Here is a 15,993-nt window from a genome sequence, read left to right as displayed (position 1 = left end):
TGTAAATTGACAGTAACAACCACCTACAACTAAATGTTAAAATCACATTTTTGTTCATGGAAATAAATTTCAACTCTAATAACTTTGCTGGTATTCATTCTCACAAAAATCCTATGTTTACTGGTTTGCAGAAGAAAAGCTGCTGTGTCGTTATTTTGTAAACTGTATGAGAGGATTCTGTGTACAGGAAAAACTGACAAAGATAAATACTGATCTTGAATACAGTGTTTAATTTATTCAATTAGGATTCACATAAGAGAGTAACTCTTTGTAACTGCAAGTTCTATATTAATTTTACATTTTTTTGTCCAAGATTTTTTCACATTACCTAGGTATCGACATATTTATATTGACACACATACACGACACACGCTTTCAGATTACACCACACATGAAGTCACTGTAATGCATCATCAATCACGTATTCACAGACCAGACGGTTTCGAGTTGTTTTTTCCACTTATATACACAGAAGGTTTTTATATTTATACATTTATAATATAAACAATCATACAAATTAATAATTACACATCACATTGACATGAGATTTACAGGAGCAAATATCAATTAGGAGTATGCCTTAAATTCTAAAATATTGTTTATGACACTGCCAGTGACTGAATATTTTTTTGTTTCAAGTAGCAGCTGAAGCTTATTACGAAAAGTTTGTCATCTTGACACATATCCTCCTCATCCTAAATCCTGATCAATATAGTGCAGAGAAGTCTCAGTATTGGGTCCTTCTGATTAAGACTGTTTAATAGAAGAGAATATCAAGTGCCAAGAAGACAAATCTTTTTCTAGACGATATACGAGCTTTATAGCTTTATTCTATAAACAATGCAGTATTCTTAAAGTATGTAGTGACAGAGCATTGTGAAATATATGTATTTTTTCTAATTAATGAGACAATTCAATGAAAGCAAAGGACATAGAAAACATCAGCCACAGTCCTTAATTGAACTATAAAAAGTACTTGTTGAATGAACGCTTGACATCAACAGCCATGGCACAGAACAGAGTAGCATTTGCCTGAATGGAATGGAAACATTTATTTGCTATAGGTATTTAGTGGCAGCATTCCGTGCTCATGAATAATATACAGTAAATTCTCTGTCATTTCTGACTTTTTCACATAAACGTTAAAATAAATATTTTGCATATTTATACTAGAGTAAATATTTTATCAATACAATATCAGGGTATCAGGCAATAAGTTAACTGCTCATATTCAGGTATCTAACACTTCCACAGCTTCATTTTATGTACAAAGTAAACTATATTTCAAATATCTCACTGTCCACTTGAAAATTAAACACGTCTTCATGTTTCACTGTACATAATACTTAGATTGTTTGAAGCTGTCACAGTGATCATTGCAATATTGCAGAAACTGCATCAGACTTACTCAACCACCTCTGGATATTAATTTTATTTTAATAATTTGTTACACCAGGATAGTGTCCAAAATTTACCACTGCACTGCAATTTACATTGGATCTTGAGTTTGAGTGATGCTTTAAGTTTTTTATGAATGGAAAATAGTTGGTTGTGAAATACTGTACACCTCTGCAGACGTATCTTTTGCATATATAAATGTCACTTACAGAATCAATTCTAATATATTCTGTGGAGTTTGCTGACAAATGGTTTAATCATGTGGTTGTAGTGCGATTTTTGCTGTGTTTTGAAATTTTTGATGCCTTTAGGTGGATGATACATCACTTTTAATCACCCTATAAGTAAAATACGGTGGATTCACGAAATACTTCGCTGCATCAAAAGTATATAAACTGTTTTTTTGTTTCTGATTTCTCTAATGAGACTCAAGTAATTTACTTCGGCTACACTGAAGCCAAAATAGTAGTAGAGTTGTCTTTTTATCACTGCACAACTGATGATCCATCAATGTAGACACTGGCCTTCCCAAAGCGCTTTTCCTTTTTTTGTGGCAAAATAAAGGTAAAGAGAAGGGAGTGCTGTCATCCCCACAGATTTTTTCCTCTTCAGACAATCGTACATTAGTGTCGTGTGTGTCGTTTGTGCTAGAAGAGGGAAAACCGTGCAACTGGGGGAAGTGCAGTTCCTTTCTCGCCGCTGGGTTGGCAGCAGTGTCCGTGAGACAGGCCTGCCACTCGAGACGCGGCGCGGCGCCTCGCAGCAGGCGCTGCCACCGGCCGCTTGTGCAGTGCTACTACTGTTGTTGGCCCCAGTGCTGCCACTCCCACTAACTGTAGGGGCTGCCGCACGCGTACAGGCCTCTCTGCATGGGACCCACCCCCATGCCCATCGCCTGGTGGAACGCGTAGCCTTCATCCTGGAGTGACGCCAGGTGGAAATCTGCAACACGCAAATACAACACGTGCCACCGGCGCTCCTAGCCATTCCCTCACACAAATAATTTTTTTAAAGACAATTTCTAACAATTTTTTGGAGGCACCATTGTGCATTTGTATACCGAAAATATTTCATGCACGAAAAGGGAGATGAGGATGAGCAAACACAGCATTCATTGTAGAACGAGCTTAGAAAAGAGTCACTGACAAATCTTGATAGCCCATCTAGTAAGACCTTCATCCCAGAGGGGCACAACATCGGTGTTCAAATCCCGCTCAGGTGCACAATTTTTTTCTGTCAGTGACAAGAATTTGGCCATTAATTCAATCTTGCAACAGCTTTCGAAGGCATGGCGTTCCACTGCAAAGGGCATTGATTAGATTGGAAAGGGTATCCTTAGAACTATGATTACATTTTTATTAAGGTGAAGTGTGTGTGTGATTGCTAAGGGTTGTACAGTATTTAGCTGAAGTTTGAAGCTAAATTCTCGCAAACACTGTGCTGATCTATTTGCGCTCTACACAGCAGTTGTTGTTTAGGTAATTTTTGGGACACAAATACACAATTCGCACCTTTAAGTTTTTAAGAGCTGTCTGCTCTTAATACTGGGAAGATGATATCCCTGCCATGGAGGATTTTTAGTGTTAACACCACTTACATTCAAAAAATATTTTCTTGCAATGAATTTCATTTTCACTGCTTTGTCTGCAATTATATCAAGGTTCAATATTAAGTAAAGCTACCATTGATTCTAATAAACATCACAGGGATGATTACTCATCACTTGAAATCAACCAGCATGGTTGTTTTAAGCCTTTTCACCAAATTTGAAAATTGTTTATGAACTGTTAGAAAGTTACTCTATCATTTAACGCCAAATTTTTCTCCAAGGCAAAGATGAATTATGAGAAATACAATACTTATTTTCTTGTCTTCAACAGAACAACTGATGAGAGTTCATTACTTTTTATCAGACAAATTTGTCTGCTGAATAATGTGTAAGGAAAACCCTCTACATATTTTACATTTTCTTTAGCGCTTATATAAATATACTAGTGGCTTCACAGCAACCGTTAAAACAAGTCTCCCTGTATTATTTCCGAATTTGTTCATAGAATATACAAAAGTATGATTTACAATTTACTATACGTTCGAAATCATAGGAGACACATAAGCATTAAATCACGCATCACAGCTGCATAAAAATACTGGAGAGCATCTCTTCATGGTTCACAGAAACAATCGTTTAATTATTTTGTCTGGCAACCAGCGTTCACTAGCAGTAAGATATTTCACTATCCCCCAAAGCACGAGCAACAGAGATTGAACGTTGATACTACATTAGTACCCAAAGCACGATAAACAGGGATTGAAGGTAGCTGATGTTTCTGGCGTTTAATGGCCTCAGTCAACTCCTGGTGAAAAGCCTTTTAATTTTAAACACATCCGTTACATACGTCTCTCATACATGTACATGAAGAATGATATGTATAAATCATTGAAAGAGTATTATACTAATGAACCGTTCGACGGTACGCATTCTTCAAAGCACATGAAAGGCAATTACGTAACAACAATTGGGAAGCAGTACAGAAACCAGGTGTTGTGACTTTAGAGAAATCTATCAGGCGGTACCCTGTACTGAAGAAGGTACAAAACTGAGTGAAATTTTTCTGTAATTTTTATATAAAGTTGATATCGAAGTCAGCTTTTATCAGAAAGTCAGTAACTAACAACATGGGTCCGTCGTTTTCGCACTGAAGGCGAGAATGTGCCAGGACTGGAGTATCACGTAGTACCATTGGCAGGGACAGTACTATACTGTAAAATAACTTGGCTTGTAGGATGCTATGAAAACTGGAAGGTACTACTTCAGTGTTTCTTTAAAACAATATTCCCAAACAGTAATCAGTCCTACATCAGCGATAGGCCAGGCTTAATTCTGATATTTGGAAGAGGTAGTGACACGTCTTTTGGAGTTTCTAGTCTGCAGGCAGCAGTAAATGTCGAGAGTAGTAAGGTGTACGAAATTAATAAAGGATTGTCTCGCCAGAAAATGCTGCGTCAGGAAAAAGAATTACAATAGTAGTTGGTACTAGGGAAGGTTCAGTGTGGACCACAGCGAGACCATCAACATTGAGCCATACTCATGGTACAGTATGAAACCAGAAAGACAGTCTTACATTGTCTCTCAAGGAGAGTGTCTCTAAACAGTCATCAGCTAATCATGAGCCCCTGGTTTGAGTAATGAGACTGGCAAAAGACATTGGCCATAAGTTAGACTCTTCGTGTTTGGGACCACACAGTGCCCACAAGGAGAAGTGTTAACTTAAGAAACGACTCTTTCTTCAGAGAAAGGATAATGCAAGAAATTTATTCTAGTGGAGGATCGGTGTTGAGTGCAATATCGCTGTTGAGACCAAGATCGTAAACACGTAACAAGTCATGAAAACGAAATACTGTCTGCCATTGGCATAAATGCTCCCAAACTGCCCTCAGCCTTACACCAAATTAAGACATGGGAGAAACGGTGACTCATAATCTGGACACTCAATGTTGAGGACCATCTTAAGTGTGTTGGGGCGAACTCGAGAAAGGACTGTTTCGCCTAAAAATGCTGCAAATGAAGACTTCGGCTTCGCAGTGAGACATATGCTTATAAGACCCAATGGAAAGTAAACGGCAGTCCCTCTTTATATCTTTTAAAAGATATGTTTCCTATTGTCGTTCCTACATTGGATATAGGCAGAACTCGTTGGAGACAATGGCGTTCAGCTTGCAGACTCTAAGATCTGTCTACATAATAGGGTGCATGAAGTTAGGATTGTTTAGTCAGAAAACGAATAAAGCAAGCAATCGATTGTAAATGTGTTTTGGTGCTGAGTGTATTCTGGCTGCTGAGACCATAACATATCCTTGTAACAACTGATGAAACCGAAGTGTTTAGATTTCATAGTCGTGGATATTCCCAAATTCTCGTCAGTCCTACACCAAACGAAGACTTGAGAAAGGTGGGTGTCCATAACGAAGACATTTCACATTGAGGGCCTGGGTATGTCATTGGGACCAACTACAGAAAGGACTGTTTCGCCAGAAAATGTGGAAAATAAGTACCTTGGGTTCGGTGAGACCGACGTCGCAAACACATGCTTATAGGAGATCACAGAAACTAAAAGACAGTCTTTCATTGTTCCTGTAGAAAGAGTGCAGCCAGTCATCATTCCTCCATTGGTTGTAGGCGTGTCTCTGGACTGAAGCTTGGTGAAAGCAATGGTGAGCATAGTGATGTTCATGAACTTAGAAGCGACTGTCTCACCGGAAAAAGAAGGAAGCAAGTAATCGATTGGAGAAGAGTTTTGGTGCTGACCCGATCTCTCTGTCGAGATCAACACAGCAAACTTATGCTCATAATAAGCCATGAACACTAAATGCTAGTCTTCCACTGTCTGAGACTTCCCAAATTGCCACCAGCTCCATAACAAATGCAGGCCTTAGGTTTTTCAACGAATAGTTGTCTATCATTTTGACGCACCACATTGATTGCCAGAGTACGTGCACTGGGACCAACATAAATAATGACCCTACCATCACGAAATTATGGAAATAAGTAATTTAAACTTGCTGCGAGGCCAACACGTAACCTTGTGGTGGTAGTACACCGTGAAAAGTAACAGGCATTCACCGTCTCTGTATAATAATGTTCCTAAAGTGCCAAGAGATCAGCCATAGATCCAACTCAGTGCTCCGATTTGGAAGAGGCAATGTTACGTCTTGTAGACTTTGAACTCCGTGGACTGCAGCATGAGCGCAAAGTGGCGTTGTGTGTAGACTTAGGCAAGTACTGTTTCATCAGAAAATGAGATAAATAAGCAATTGTTGCTGGAGCTGATTCAGCTCCGAGTGGAATCTCGCTGTGAGACCATCATTGCTGTAACGTGCTCATAGTAGCTGATGAAAACTGAAAGGTTGTCTTGCGTGGTCTCCCTAACGGAGTATTCACGACGAGCGAAAGAGCCGCTGGCCTATCTTGGACCTACTGTAGGACAGTGTAATGTCATTTAGAACCACTCCCCAGCCTACGTGGCGAGGTGGGCGAACTGCGCGTAATGCGGGTAAGCCGGGTAACCTGGGTAAGGCACCAGGGCGCCACCGGGCCCCGCGTAGTAGTTACCGCCGGCAGACATACTGGCCATCTTGTGCTCCTTCTTCCACTTCATACGCCGGTTCTGGAACCAGATCTTGATCTGGCGCTCGGTCAGGCAGAGCGCGTGCGCGATCTCGATGCGCCGGCGGCGCGTCAGGTAGCGGTTGAAGTGGAACTCCTTTTCCAGCTCCAGCGTCTGGTAGCGCGTGTACGACGTGCGCTGCCGCTTCGTCTCCCCATTGGCATTCACGGTGCCTGTGGACAGAAAACAAAGAAACCAAGCTACAGTCACACATTATGTCATCGTACCTCGCACAACAACAGCAACAACACCAACAATGGCAACAACAACAACACCATCAACAATGGCAACAACAACAACAATACCATCAACAACGGCAACAACAACAACAGCAACAACAACACCATCAACAATGTCAATAACAACAACAGCAGCAACAACAACACCATCAACAATGGCAACAACAACAACAGCAACAACACCACCATCAACAACGGCAACAACAACATCAACAGCAACAACAACACCATCAACAACGGCAACAACAACATCAACAACAACAACAGCAACAATGGCATCAACAGACACTGCAACTACAAAACAAACTGATAAAATCTTCTGGTATTGTCTGCCGATTCGTAGCGTCGTGTTGTCACAACGTTTCGACGAGTTTTCTATCCGTCATCTTCAGGTGTCACTGGAAATGAAAATGCCAGGTAAAAAACTCGTTAAAACGTTGTGACAACGCGACTCCACGATTCGGCTGATAACCCGAGGAGATTTATCAACGAAATTGCCAATTATTCAAAATGACGGCCACAATCGCATTATTCATTTAGCCGATAACCGGTTTCAACCCGTGATGGGGTCATCTTTACACAATTTGGTCGCTCGCTGGAGTAGTCACCCTGCCTGTGCACTGTTGGTAACATCAAAGGTCTGACAGATAGCCATATAACATTTAAAAGGAAATTTCTGAAAACTCCTTCTACTCATTAGTTGAATTTTTGGATAAAGTAAGTGGGTAATTTCCCGACCCCTCACCCAAAACAACAACAACAATAATAATAATAATAATAATAATAATAATAATAATAATAATAATAATAATAATAATATTAAGTGTCATGTAATATTTTGTGTAATGTAATATTTTGTATAGACACCTTTTATTAGTCTGACACGTTCCACATCATTACGAAGTGTTGTATTCATGATCTATGGAACAAATACTAATCTAATCTCTAAGCTATGGAAACTTTATTTAAATACTGCCGCTGCTACCTCTCACTTCAGTGTGTTACTATTTCAGGGTGTTAAGCGCTGTGAAATCGTGACCAGCCGTCCAAATTTAAACATACTTCAAAATTAATGAATCGACTTTGCGTTATAAGGGAATGATGAGAGGTTATGCACAAGTGTAGCCACGCCAATGTTATATGGCTGCCAATCTAAGGCTAAATTTATTTCGAAACTCCGCTAGTAATTCGTCAGCTACAAGGTGATTGCCTGTCCTAGTTTGATTTTACCACCATTGCAGATAAATAAGTAGTGGTAAATAAAGATTCAACAACAAGTGAATCAGATGTGGTTAGGCAATACCATGACCCGCGAGGTCCCCAGACTTGAACACGTTGGAGAGTGAGTGTGTGTGTGTGTGTGTGTGTGTGTGTGTGTGTGTGTGTGTGTGTGTGTGTACATCATCTAAAAGCTTTGGTGTATCCCAGCCCTGTTGATAGTGTCGATGAACCCTTGGAACACATTGTAGATGGCTGTGGAACACCCCGGCGATTTTTGAAGGTGTACGTGCATCAATAAGGAGACATCCTGAAGCCTACATTCAAATGGTCATGTGAAGCACTTGTTGTAATGTGTTCGTCCTCAGGTCCATATCTGCAGTTTGGGCCCTCGGAGACTCATGTAGTCAGTCGTAATATGTCGTAATGCGGAAAGTATTGGTTTCTGTACCAATGTTTATTAGGAGCACTTGTTTGTTTCACTGTCCTCCACCCGACCCTTACGTTTGTACCCGTAACAGTGAGTCTCTCTCTACCCTGTGGTGACATAAGTCATTGGATAGGATGTGCATATACACAGATGGCGGAAATATCGCATACACAAGCTGTAAAACGGCAGTGCATTAACGGAGCATTGGACACTAGACAACTGGAAAACAGTGACCTGTTCAAATGAATCTTGATTTCAGTTGGTAAGTGGTTCGACCCCCATGAAGCCATGGATCCAAGTTGTCAACAAGGCTCTGCGTAAGGTGGTGGTGGCTCCATTATGGTGTGGGTTCAAAAATGGTTCAAATGGCTCTAAGTACTATGGGACTTAATATCTGAGGTCGTCAGTCCCCTAGACGTAGAACTACTTAAAGCTAACTAACCTAAGGACATCACACACATCCATGTCCGCGGCAGGATTCGAACCTGCGACCGTAGCAGTCGCGCGGTTCCGGACTGAAGCGCCTAGAACCGCTCGGCCACAACGGCCGGCGTGTGGGCTGTGTTTACATGAAATGGCCTGGAACCCCTGGTCCAACTGAACCGATCATTGACGGAAAATGATTAGGTTCGGCTACTTTGAGATCACTTGCAGCCATTGAAGGCTTTCGTGTATCGAAACAAAGATGAAATCTGTATGGATTATAATGCGCTGTGTTACCGAGCCACAGTTGTTCGCGATTGGTTTGAAGACTACTCTGGACAATTCGAGCGAATTATTTGGACACCCAGACTTCCGACATAGGGCATAATCAAGAGGTCACCTCGTGCACAAAGTGCTGCGCCAGTAACACTATGGCAATTATGAACGGCTGTAGAGACAGCATGGCTCAGCACTTCTGTGAGGTATATCGTACGACTTGTTGAGCCCATGTCGCGTGGAGCTTTTGCACTAGGCCAGGAAAAAGGAGGTCCGACACGATATTATGAGGTACCCCATGACTTGTCACCTCAGTGCATTATACCATGAATCGTTTTAGCATCTATCATATATGTGTAATAGAAGCAGTACTTCTTAATAAATTCAGAAATGTAAAATTTAATTACATGACGCCAGAAAAGTTAATTAACCCTCTCTCGTATGTCACAGGCATACTGACTCCCACCATCTTTTTCTGCTTTCGTGAAAGCTAGTGTAAGGCAGTGTTCCAACCCACTACTTCGTCTTACGGAACGTGCGTGTGCGTGCGCGCGCGTGCGCGTGTGTGTGCGCGTGTGTGTGTGTGTGTGTGTGTGTGTGTGTGTGTGTGTGTGTGTGTGTGTAACACGTTGTGGCTACGAAAATAGATTCCGTGAGTGTCTGTGCGACAGAGAGAGAGAGAGAGAGAGAGAGAGAGAGAGAGAGAGAGAGAGAGAGAGAGAGAGAGAGAGAGAATTCAGCAGCGGGGTGCCGCCCTCCCTCCGCCACATACCGCCTGTCTGTCCAGACCGACGCCGCCTCCTCCCCCGCACTACCACCCCCGCGCCCACACCCACACCCCCTAGTACAGCCACCGCCCTTGGCTGCCACCGCACGAAAATAAATCATCCCCCTCCGACGGCCAGAGGTTCCCTATTGAGTCACACAGTCCCTCGCGGCTGCGAACACAAACGGAAACCCGAAAAGTGAAAATTTCTGTTCACATTCCCGAGTACATTGACGGTCTGGACACTGTAGACGAGAAATTAATTGGCACCATTCTATTTTTTGGTATAGTTTTCCGCTGCACTCGTAGTAATTACAAGGTTACACGACGAGCTCGTTTCGACCATCTGCCATTATCAAGCGTTCGTTTGCAGATGGCATATGTTACTATGTCTATGTTGCTATGTCTACGTTTGGGACATGTCTTAGCTGGTATGACGTTGTCCATGTTGCATCTTGGAGCGTAGGTATCCGGTGTCTACATGTTATATTACGATCACGTTATTTCTACGTACTGTAATCGTGTTCTCTAGTCAAACTAGTCTTTTTTGGTTTTTGCATTGGATTTTACGTAAATAATAAATGTTCTGATGTATTTTGTTTGTCGTGATAATTTATACTTTTTCTGTTTTTTTCCTTTTATAATGTTAATGAAATTTTCGAGGCATTTTGTGTTTAAAACCTATTTGTCCATTGCGGATGTCCCCTAGCAATTTTCTGTATGAGTGCAAATTTCCACTTCCTCCAAAACTTTTGTTGTATGTCCATTAGATACTTTGCGTAGAATTTTTAGGGGATTTTTAAAATTTTCTGCCTTATGTTTTTGAACTTTTAAGTGCAAATAAAATGTCGATCGTTTGCTTTCACAGTTTCGTGTATGTTCTTTAAATCTAATTCCGAAATTCCTATCTGTTTGTTAGATATTTAATTTATGTATTATAGACGCCACAAGAAAGTCTATAGACGCCTCGACGTGAAAAAGTGGAGATATAATTTTTTGTTGAATGTATTTTGGATTCTAAGTTGTTAATCATACGAAATGAAAATTTGTGTTTTCTTCAATAAGTTGCTGATCTTCAGCATAGACATAAGCATAATGTGTCATACGCAGACATAGTAACTAACATAAATGTAAGAAACAATATTAGATCTCTTATACCATCTTTACGCGTCTCCATGATAATGGCGAAACTCCTTAATCTTGTAATTAATACGATCAAATAAATCAATACTGCAGGAAAACTGTACCAAAAAATAAAATATGTCGTTCTTCGACCTCATGTGTGCTGCATGCCACCGACTACAAAAATTTTTCATCACACTTTTCGTTTATTGTCATCTGATTCTCATCTCCTCACTCACTTCGAAATTCCATTATTCGATCTGGGAAATTCTGTAAACGTAATAGATCTATCGCGAGAACAGGATATTTTAGTGTAAAGCATAAATTATGAGAACGTTTTGAATCAGAAAATTCGTCTACCTTATACAGATATCGTGACCACTGTAGCTGTATGGGCAATTGATTATTGATACAGATTCTGTGAGACCTCTCAGATGACGAAAGGACAAAAGTTGGCTTACTTCTGTGTCTGAAACAACCGACAGCCATACGAATTTAGTTCGAAATGAAATCGGTAAGTGCGAATATCTCAGTATTGGCTGTATTAGGTACAGATATACTACCTATTACCAACATACAAAAATTTGTGCTGGAGCGGGATTACAACCTGAATTCCCTGTTATCGCCTTAACCACTTGGGCTACTCCCTTTTTTTCGTTAAGCCTATCTATTTCTTCCTCATTTTTCTCTTCATTTGCTCTGTGCAGATATATGACACCTTTTAAGGTAATCTTAAGGTTTCATTTTAAATCGATATTTGGAGTGTTTTGAACAAAATGATGGTTAAAAGATCTCGATTCGACATGAGGAAGTTGTTTGAAAATCAACTTAAAGATCTTTCGGTGTGCGTTCACACCGATGTTTCCCCGCCGCTTTCACAAGGCAGTGTTGTCATTAGACTCGTGTTCGAGAAACCTATACTATACAACTGTTTTTCAAGGCGATAGCTTAGCGATGCTTTTATGTTTCCCCGGTGTATCACTGTTTTTCTTATAAAATTTTCTGCAGTTTTAGTCGCTGATATTTTGCCATTCCCGAAAATTATTATGCCTGTAATTTGTTTTACTGTGGGGCGGTTAGCAGTCATAGAGTTGCTGAGAATACAGTCTCTTTTCGGTTTAACATGAGACTATCACTGTTGCCAACTGATTTCATGAGAGTGGTTGGAGTTGGAAAGTGAATCTTTCAGGGAACTAAATACAACAACGGGGAGAAACGAGAAAAGGAAGAGATAAGATGAGAAACGTGTAAACCAAGAAAACAGAGCAACTGGAGTGTGTTAGCAACAACAGAGATAAAATATTACTTTGAACTGTCTCCCGATAATTAAATTCTCTGATACGTTTGTTTTATGATCAAAAAGTCTATTTGAGGTAGAGGTCTGAAATTTTTTGGGATGTTTCAAGGTGCTATTCGGAGGAAAGTAGATTACAGCCAGTAACGTACTATCAACAGAAAAAAAAAATACATCCCGGTTAAGCATAATAAAAGAACTTTAATTGTGATTGCCAAATGCAAATATTTCTAGATTAAAAACTTGTGGCTGCAATGACATCACTGTAGTATACTTTTCAGATAGACACGTTGTTAGTGTATACTTTAGTTTCAAGCATCTAAGTAATGTAGTGCATAGATTGCAAGTGTGGCTCGGCATATAAAAATGTGATTTTGAGCCTCACAAAAAACCTGTAATTAAGTCAATGTGAGAATTTATGTGATTAACTCTGTATCAAGTTGTTCAGCAAGAGACGCTCCTATAGTCCTACAATTTTCATCGTAGTAAGAATTCACTTTATTTAGTTTCAGCCGTGTTAACTTTATGAAAATTGCCATTATTTCTCCAGGCGTTCACAGGTAAGTTATGGCAAAGTTGTTCGCTGAAAACTCTGCAGAGAGGGTAGCTACCGTGGCGGCACTATCCATACACACCTCCCGACCCGGACAGAGCAAATCTTCCGTAAGTCACACCGTCTACATCTTTGTACAATAGTCCCCTACATTCATGATCGCTCGCAGTATTACCCTGGATTCGAGCCCCACTGGGAAAGAGACTACGCGGAATCGTGCCCAGTGATTGTTTCTCGGTTGATGCAAATTTGTAAACAATGGTGCGTGTTCGACGAGTATTTCCGTGCAGAGTAAACTATATATAGACGAAGAAAAACATTACGTATATAGACCGAAGCGGAGAGTGAAAATTTGTACCAAGGTCGGGAATCGAACCCTAATCTCCTGCTTAGTAGGCAGGTATGCTAGCCACTAAGAGACCTTGACACAGTGGTTCGCACAACTGCACGGATTACCATGGCACGCCTCCCTCCACGACCCAAATTTTCACCCAGTAGCCTGGGGTGCAGTGGGTTAGATCTTTTTAGAATGTATATCACGTTCGAAATTTTGTAAAAGGTATTGTAAAAGCCGTAGGAAGGATAGAAAATCAGACTAGCAATACTAGAAAACCATTTCGAAGACGGAATTTTTTTTAATCATATCAATTTTTCTGAAGGCATTTGTGCGGAATTTAGCCTTGTAGGAAATGTGGACGATAAACAGTTTGAGACACGTAGAGAACAGGCTTTTGAAATGTGGTGCTACAGAAGAAAGAAGAAAATGTGGCGAGTAGATCGAATAGCTAACGAGGAGTTACTGAATCGAATTGGTGAGACAAGAAGTTTGTAAAAGGATGGGATCGCTTGATAGGACACATTCTGAGACAGCAAGGGATCACCAGTATAGTACTGAAGGGAAATGTGGGAGGTAAAAGTCGCAGACGGAGACGAAGAGATGAACACTGCAAGCGTATTTTTAAGGATGTAGGTTACAAGAGATATCCAGAGATGAAGAGGCTTGCTCGCGATAGACTAAATGCGGACTGAAGACCAGAACAACAACAACACATCGTAAAAGTACGCCAGTGCACCATCAAAGTTTTCGTAAAACGTTGTTGAGGAAGCCTTCTTACAGTGTAATGTGGAACTTGGACACGACTGCCGAGATATTGGAAGGAGACAGAAGTCTACGTTGCGGGTAGTCGAACCGCCAGGCGTAGCCGCTGTCTGGCTTTCGACGCAGTGCAATTAGGGACAGAGAGAGAAATCTCGAAGTCCTACCACTGTCAGTTTTGGTTTCCTGTTTCTATCGGTACTGTGACGGTCGAAGACTGCCGTTTTTTCAGCTTACGTGACGTCCACGTTCAAACGCACCGATGTAAAATTATCTAACGACGACATTAATCAGTTGAAATGACACGTAAACAGAACTTACACGCACTATAAGCATTGTGGTACAATTTTAATGTAATTACAGTCTGCGAAAAAGAAATATCCAGAGGCTGTTGACGAAATAAATCTTTGTTTATTACCGTTTTCCACTCTGGTGGCAAATAAAATAAAACCAGTCCTGCATTATGATCATCAGTAGTCATATGCAATATACAGTGAGCAGTAAAATGTATTGCTTCAGTTAATTACTCTCGTACACTGTGTCTGTTTTAACAGTTTTATTCATAACCCACAACCAAGGACATAAATATTGCAAGTTATGCAACGCTGGTGGAAGTTACGATCGATTATCCTGACTTGTGAGCAATATCTTTGCTCTCATATGAAAACGAACATTAGCTGATTCAGTCTTCCGTTTATAATACTACTTCTGTGACACAGTGTGCGGTACAGAACAAATGGAGTGTCTCTTTATTGGAGAATTACGTCAGCCGTTTCAAATAAAAACTTGTTAGACAATGGGATCAGTTATCACCTTTACTCTTGAGTAAAGATCTGGGATTTGGAGCCAGAAATCACGAAATCGTAAAAATAATTTAGGGAAGGAAAACAAATGAAACTAAGGTAAACTGCCTAGCTTTTGCACACAATACTTTCAGATAATCTGACAGAAGCAGTAACGTAAGTAAATATTCTGGAAAAAGTAGCGATAACAGCTGCTCCCAAAATTAAATCTAGAAACAAAATATAAAAAATGCACTAAAATACATAGAACAAAAGTAAGTAAAACAAAGTGAATTAGTAAATTTGAATATCTTAGAGAAACCGTGCATCAGAATGGACTAAGAATTACTAAAATGGGAAAACGATACGATTTGACAAAAAAATCTACAAAAATGCATACCTAGAGAAACTAAACTAAGACACTGTACTGCAGTTATAAGACCAGACTGCTTATATGGATGTAAATGCTACAAATGAGATAATATAAGCTGGACGGAATAGAGACGCGTGAAACAAAAATTATTAGAAAAATCATGGGTGCAACACAAAGCACAGGTAGTTGCAAAATAAGTAGTAATAAGAAAATTTAGGAATATATATGGGAAATATCAAAAGTAATGGAAAAGAGAAGTTTAATATTATTTGGACAACTCTGCAGAATGAATAAGAATAGACTAATGGAATAAATGCTCTCGAGTTTCTGGAAAAATAAATCGACAGTAGCACGAATTACTGAAAAAATTAAAAGAATAAAAAGAAAGAACGTCAAAGAATCGGACATAAAAGAAAGAAACCATTTTTAACAATAAAGTGTTAAATTTAGGCATCAAGGCTGAATAAATAAAAAATTGGAAACAACATGGAAGGAAGAAATGGAAAGACAATATACGGGGAAAATGAAGGAGTACGGGAAAAACAGTGAACAATAAGGAGAAAAAAGTAATGTGAAGTTGTTACGTGATCACAGTTCGTCAGTATGAAGACTAAAAGAAATGAAATCATGTATAAGTGATAGGTATGCATGTTAGATTTGTATCTATAACTTGTCTACTAAGTTTTTTAATCTGTTTATATGTATGGTATTTTTTAACTATTTCACTCAGATGGTGCAGCTCATAACGGTTAACTGCTTCATGCCAGGGAAGTTTCCGTTAACCTGAAGTAACCGTATCCACGAGTATCTTCTACATAAAACAGTTTTGAAATGTACTATTTCTAAAATGGCCTTTTT

At 39.9% G+C, this 15,993-nt stretch overlaps 1 protein-coding gene across 1 annotated transcript in view; it reads right to left on the bottom strand.

The window, feature by feature from the left end:
• Window positions 1-207: 207 nt before the first annotated feature.
• Window positions 208-15,993, bottom strand: part of LOC124552302 (homeotic protein Sex combs reduced-like) — a 337,334-nt gene continuing 321,548 nt past the window's right edge. Inside the window, exons 4-5 of the mRNA XM_047126577.1 lie at window positions 6,464-6,736; window positions 208-2,340 (exon numbers count right to left, since the gene is read on the bottom strand). Of these exons, the coding sequence (XP_046982533.1) occupies window positions 2,228-2,340; window positions 6,464-6,736 (386 nt within the window). The 3' untranslated portion in view covers window positions 208-2,227. The remainder of the gene's footprint in view (window positions 2,341-6,463; window positions 6,737-15,993) is intronic.

Source organism: Schistocerca americana, chromosome 10 (genome assembly GCF_021461395.2).
Source record: "Schistocerca americana isolate TAMUIC-IGC-003095 chromosome 10, iqSchAmer2.1, whole genome shotgun sequence".
Taxonomy (NCBI): domain Eukaryota; kingdom Metazoa; phylum Arthropoda; class Insecta; order Orthoptera; family Acrididae; genus Schistocerca; species Schistocerca americana.
The sequence above is the reverse complement of the archived record's forward strand: the minus strand, read 5'-3'. Positions and strand labels throughout refer to the sequence as shown.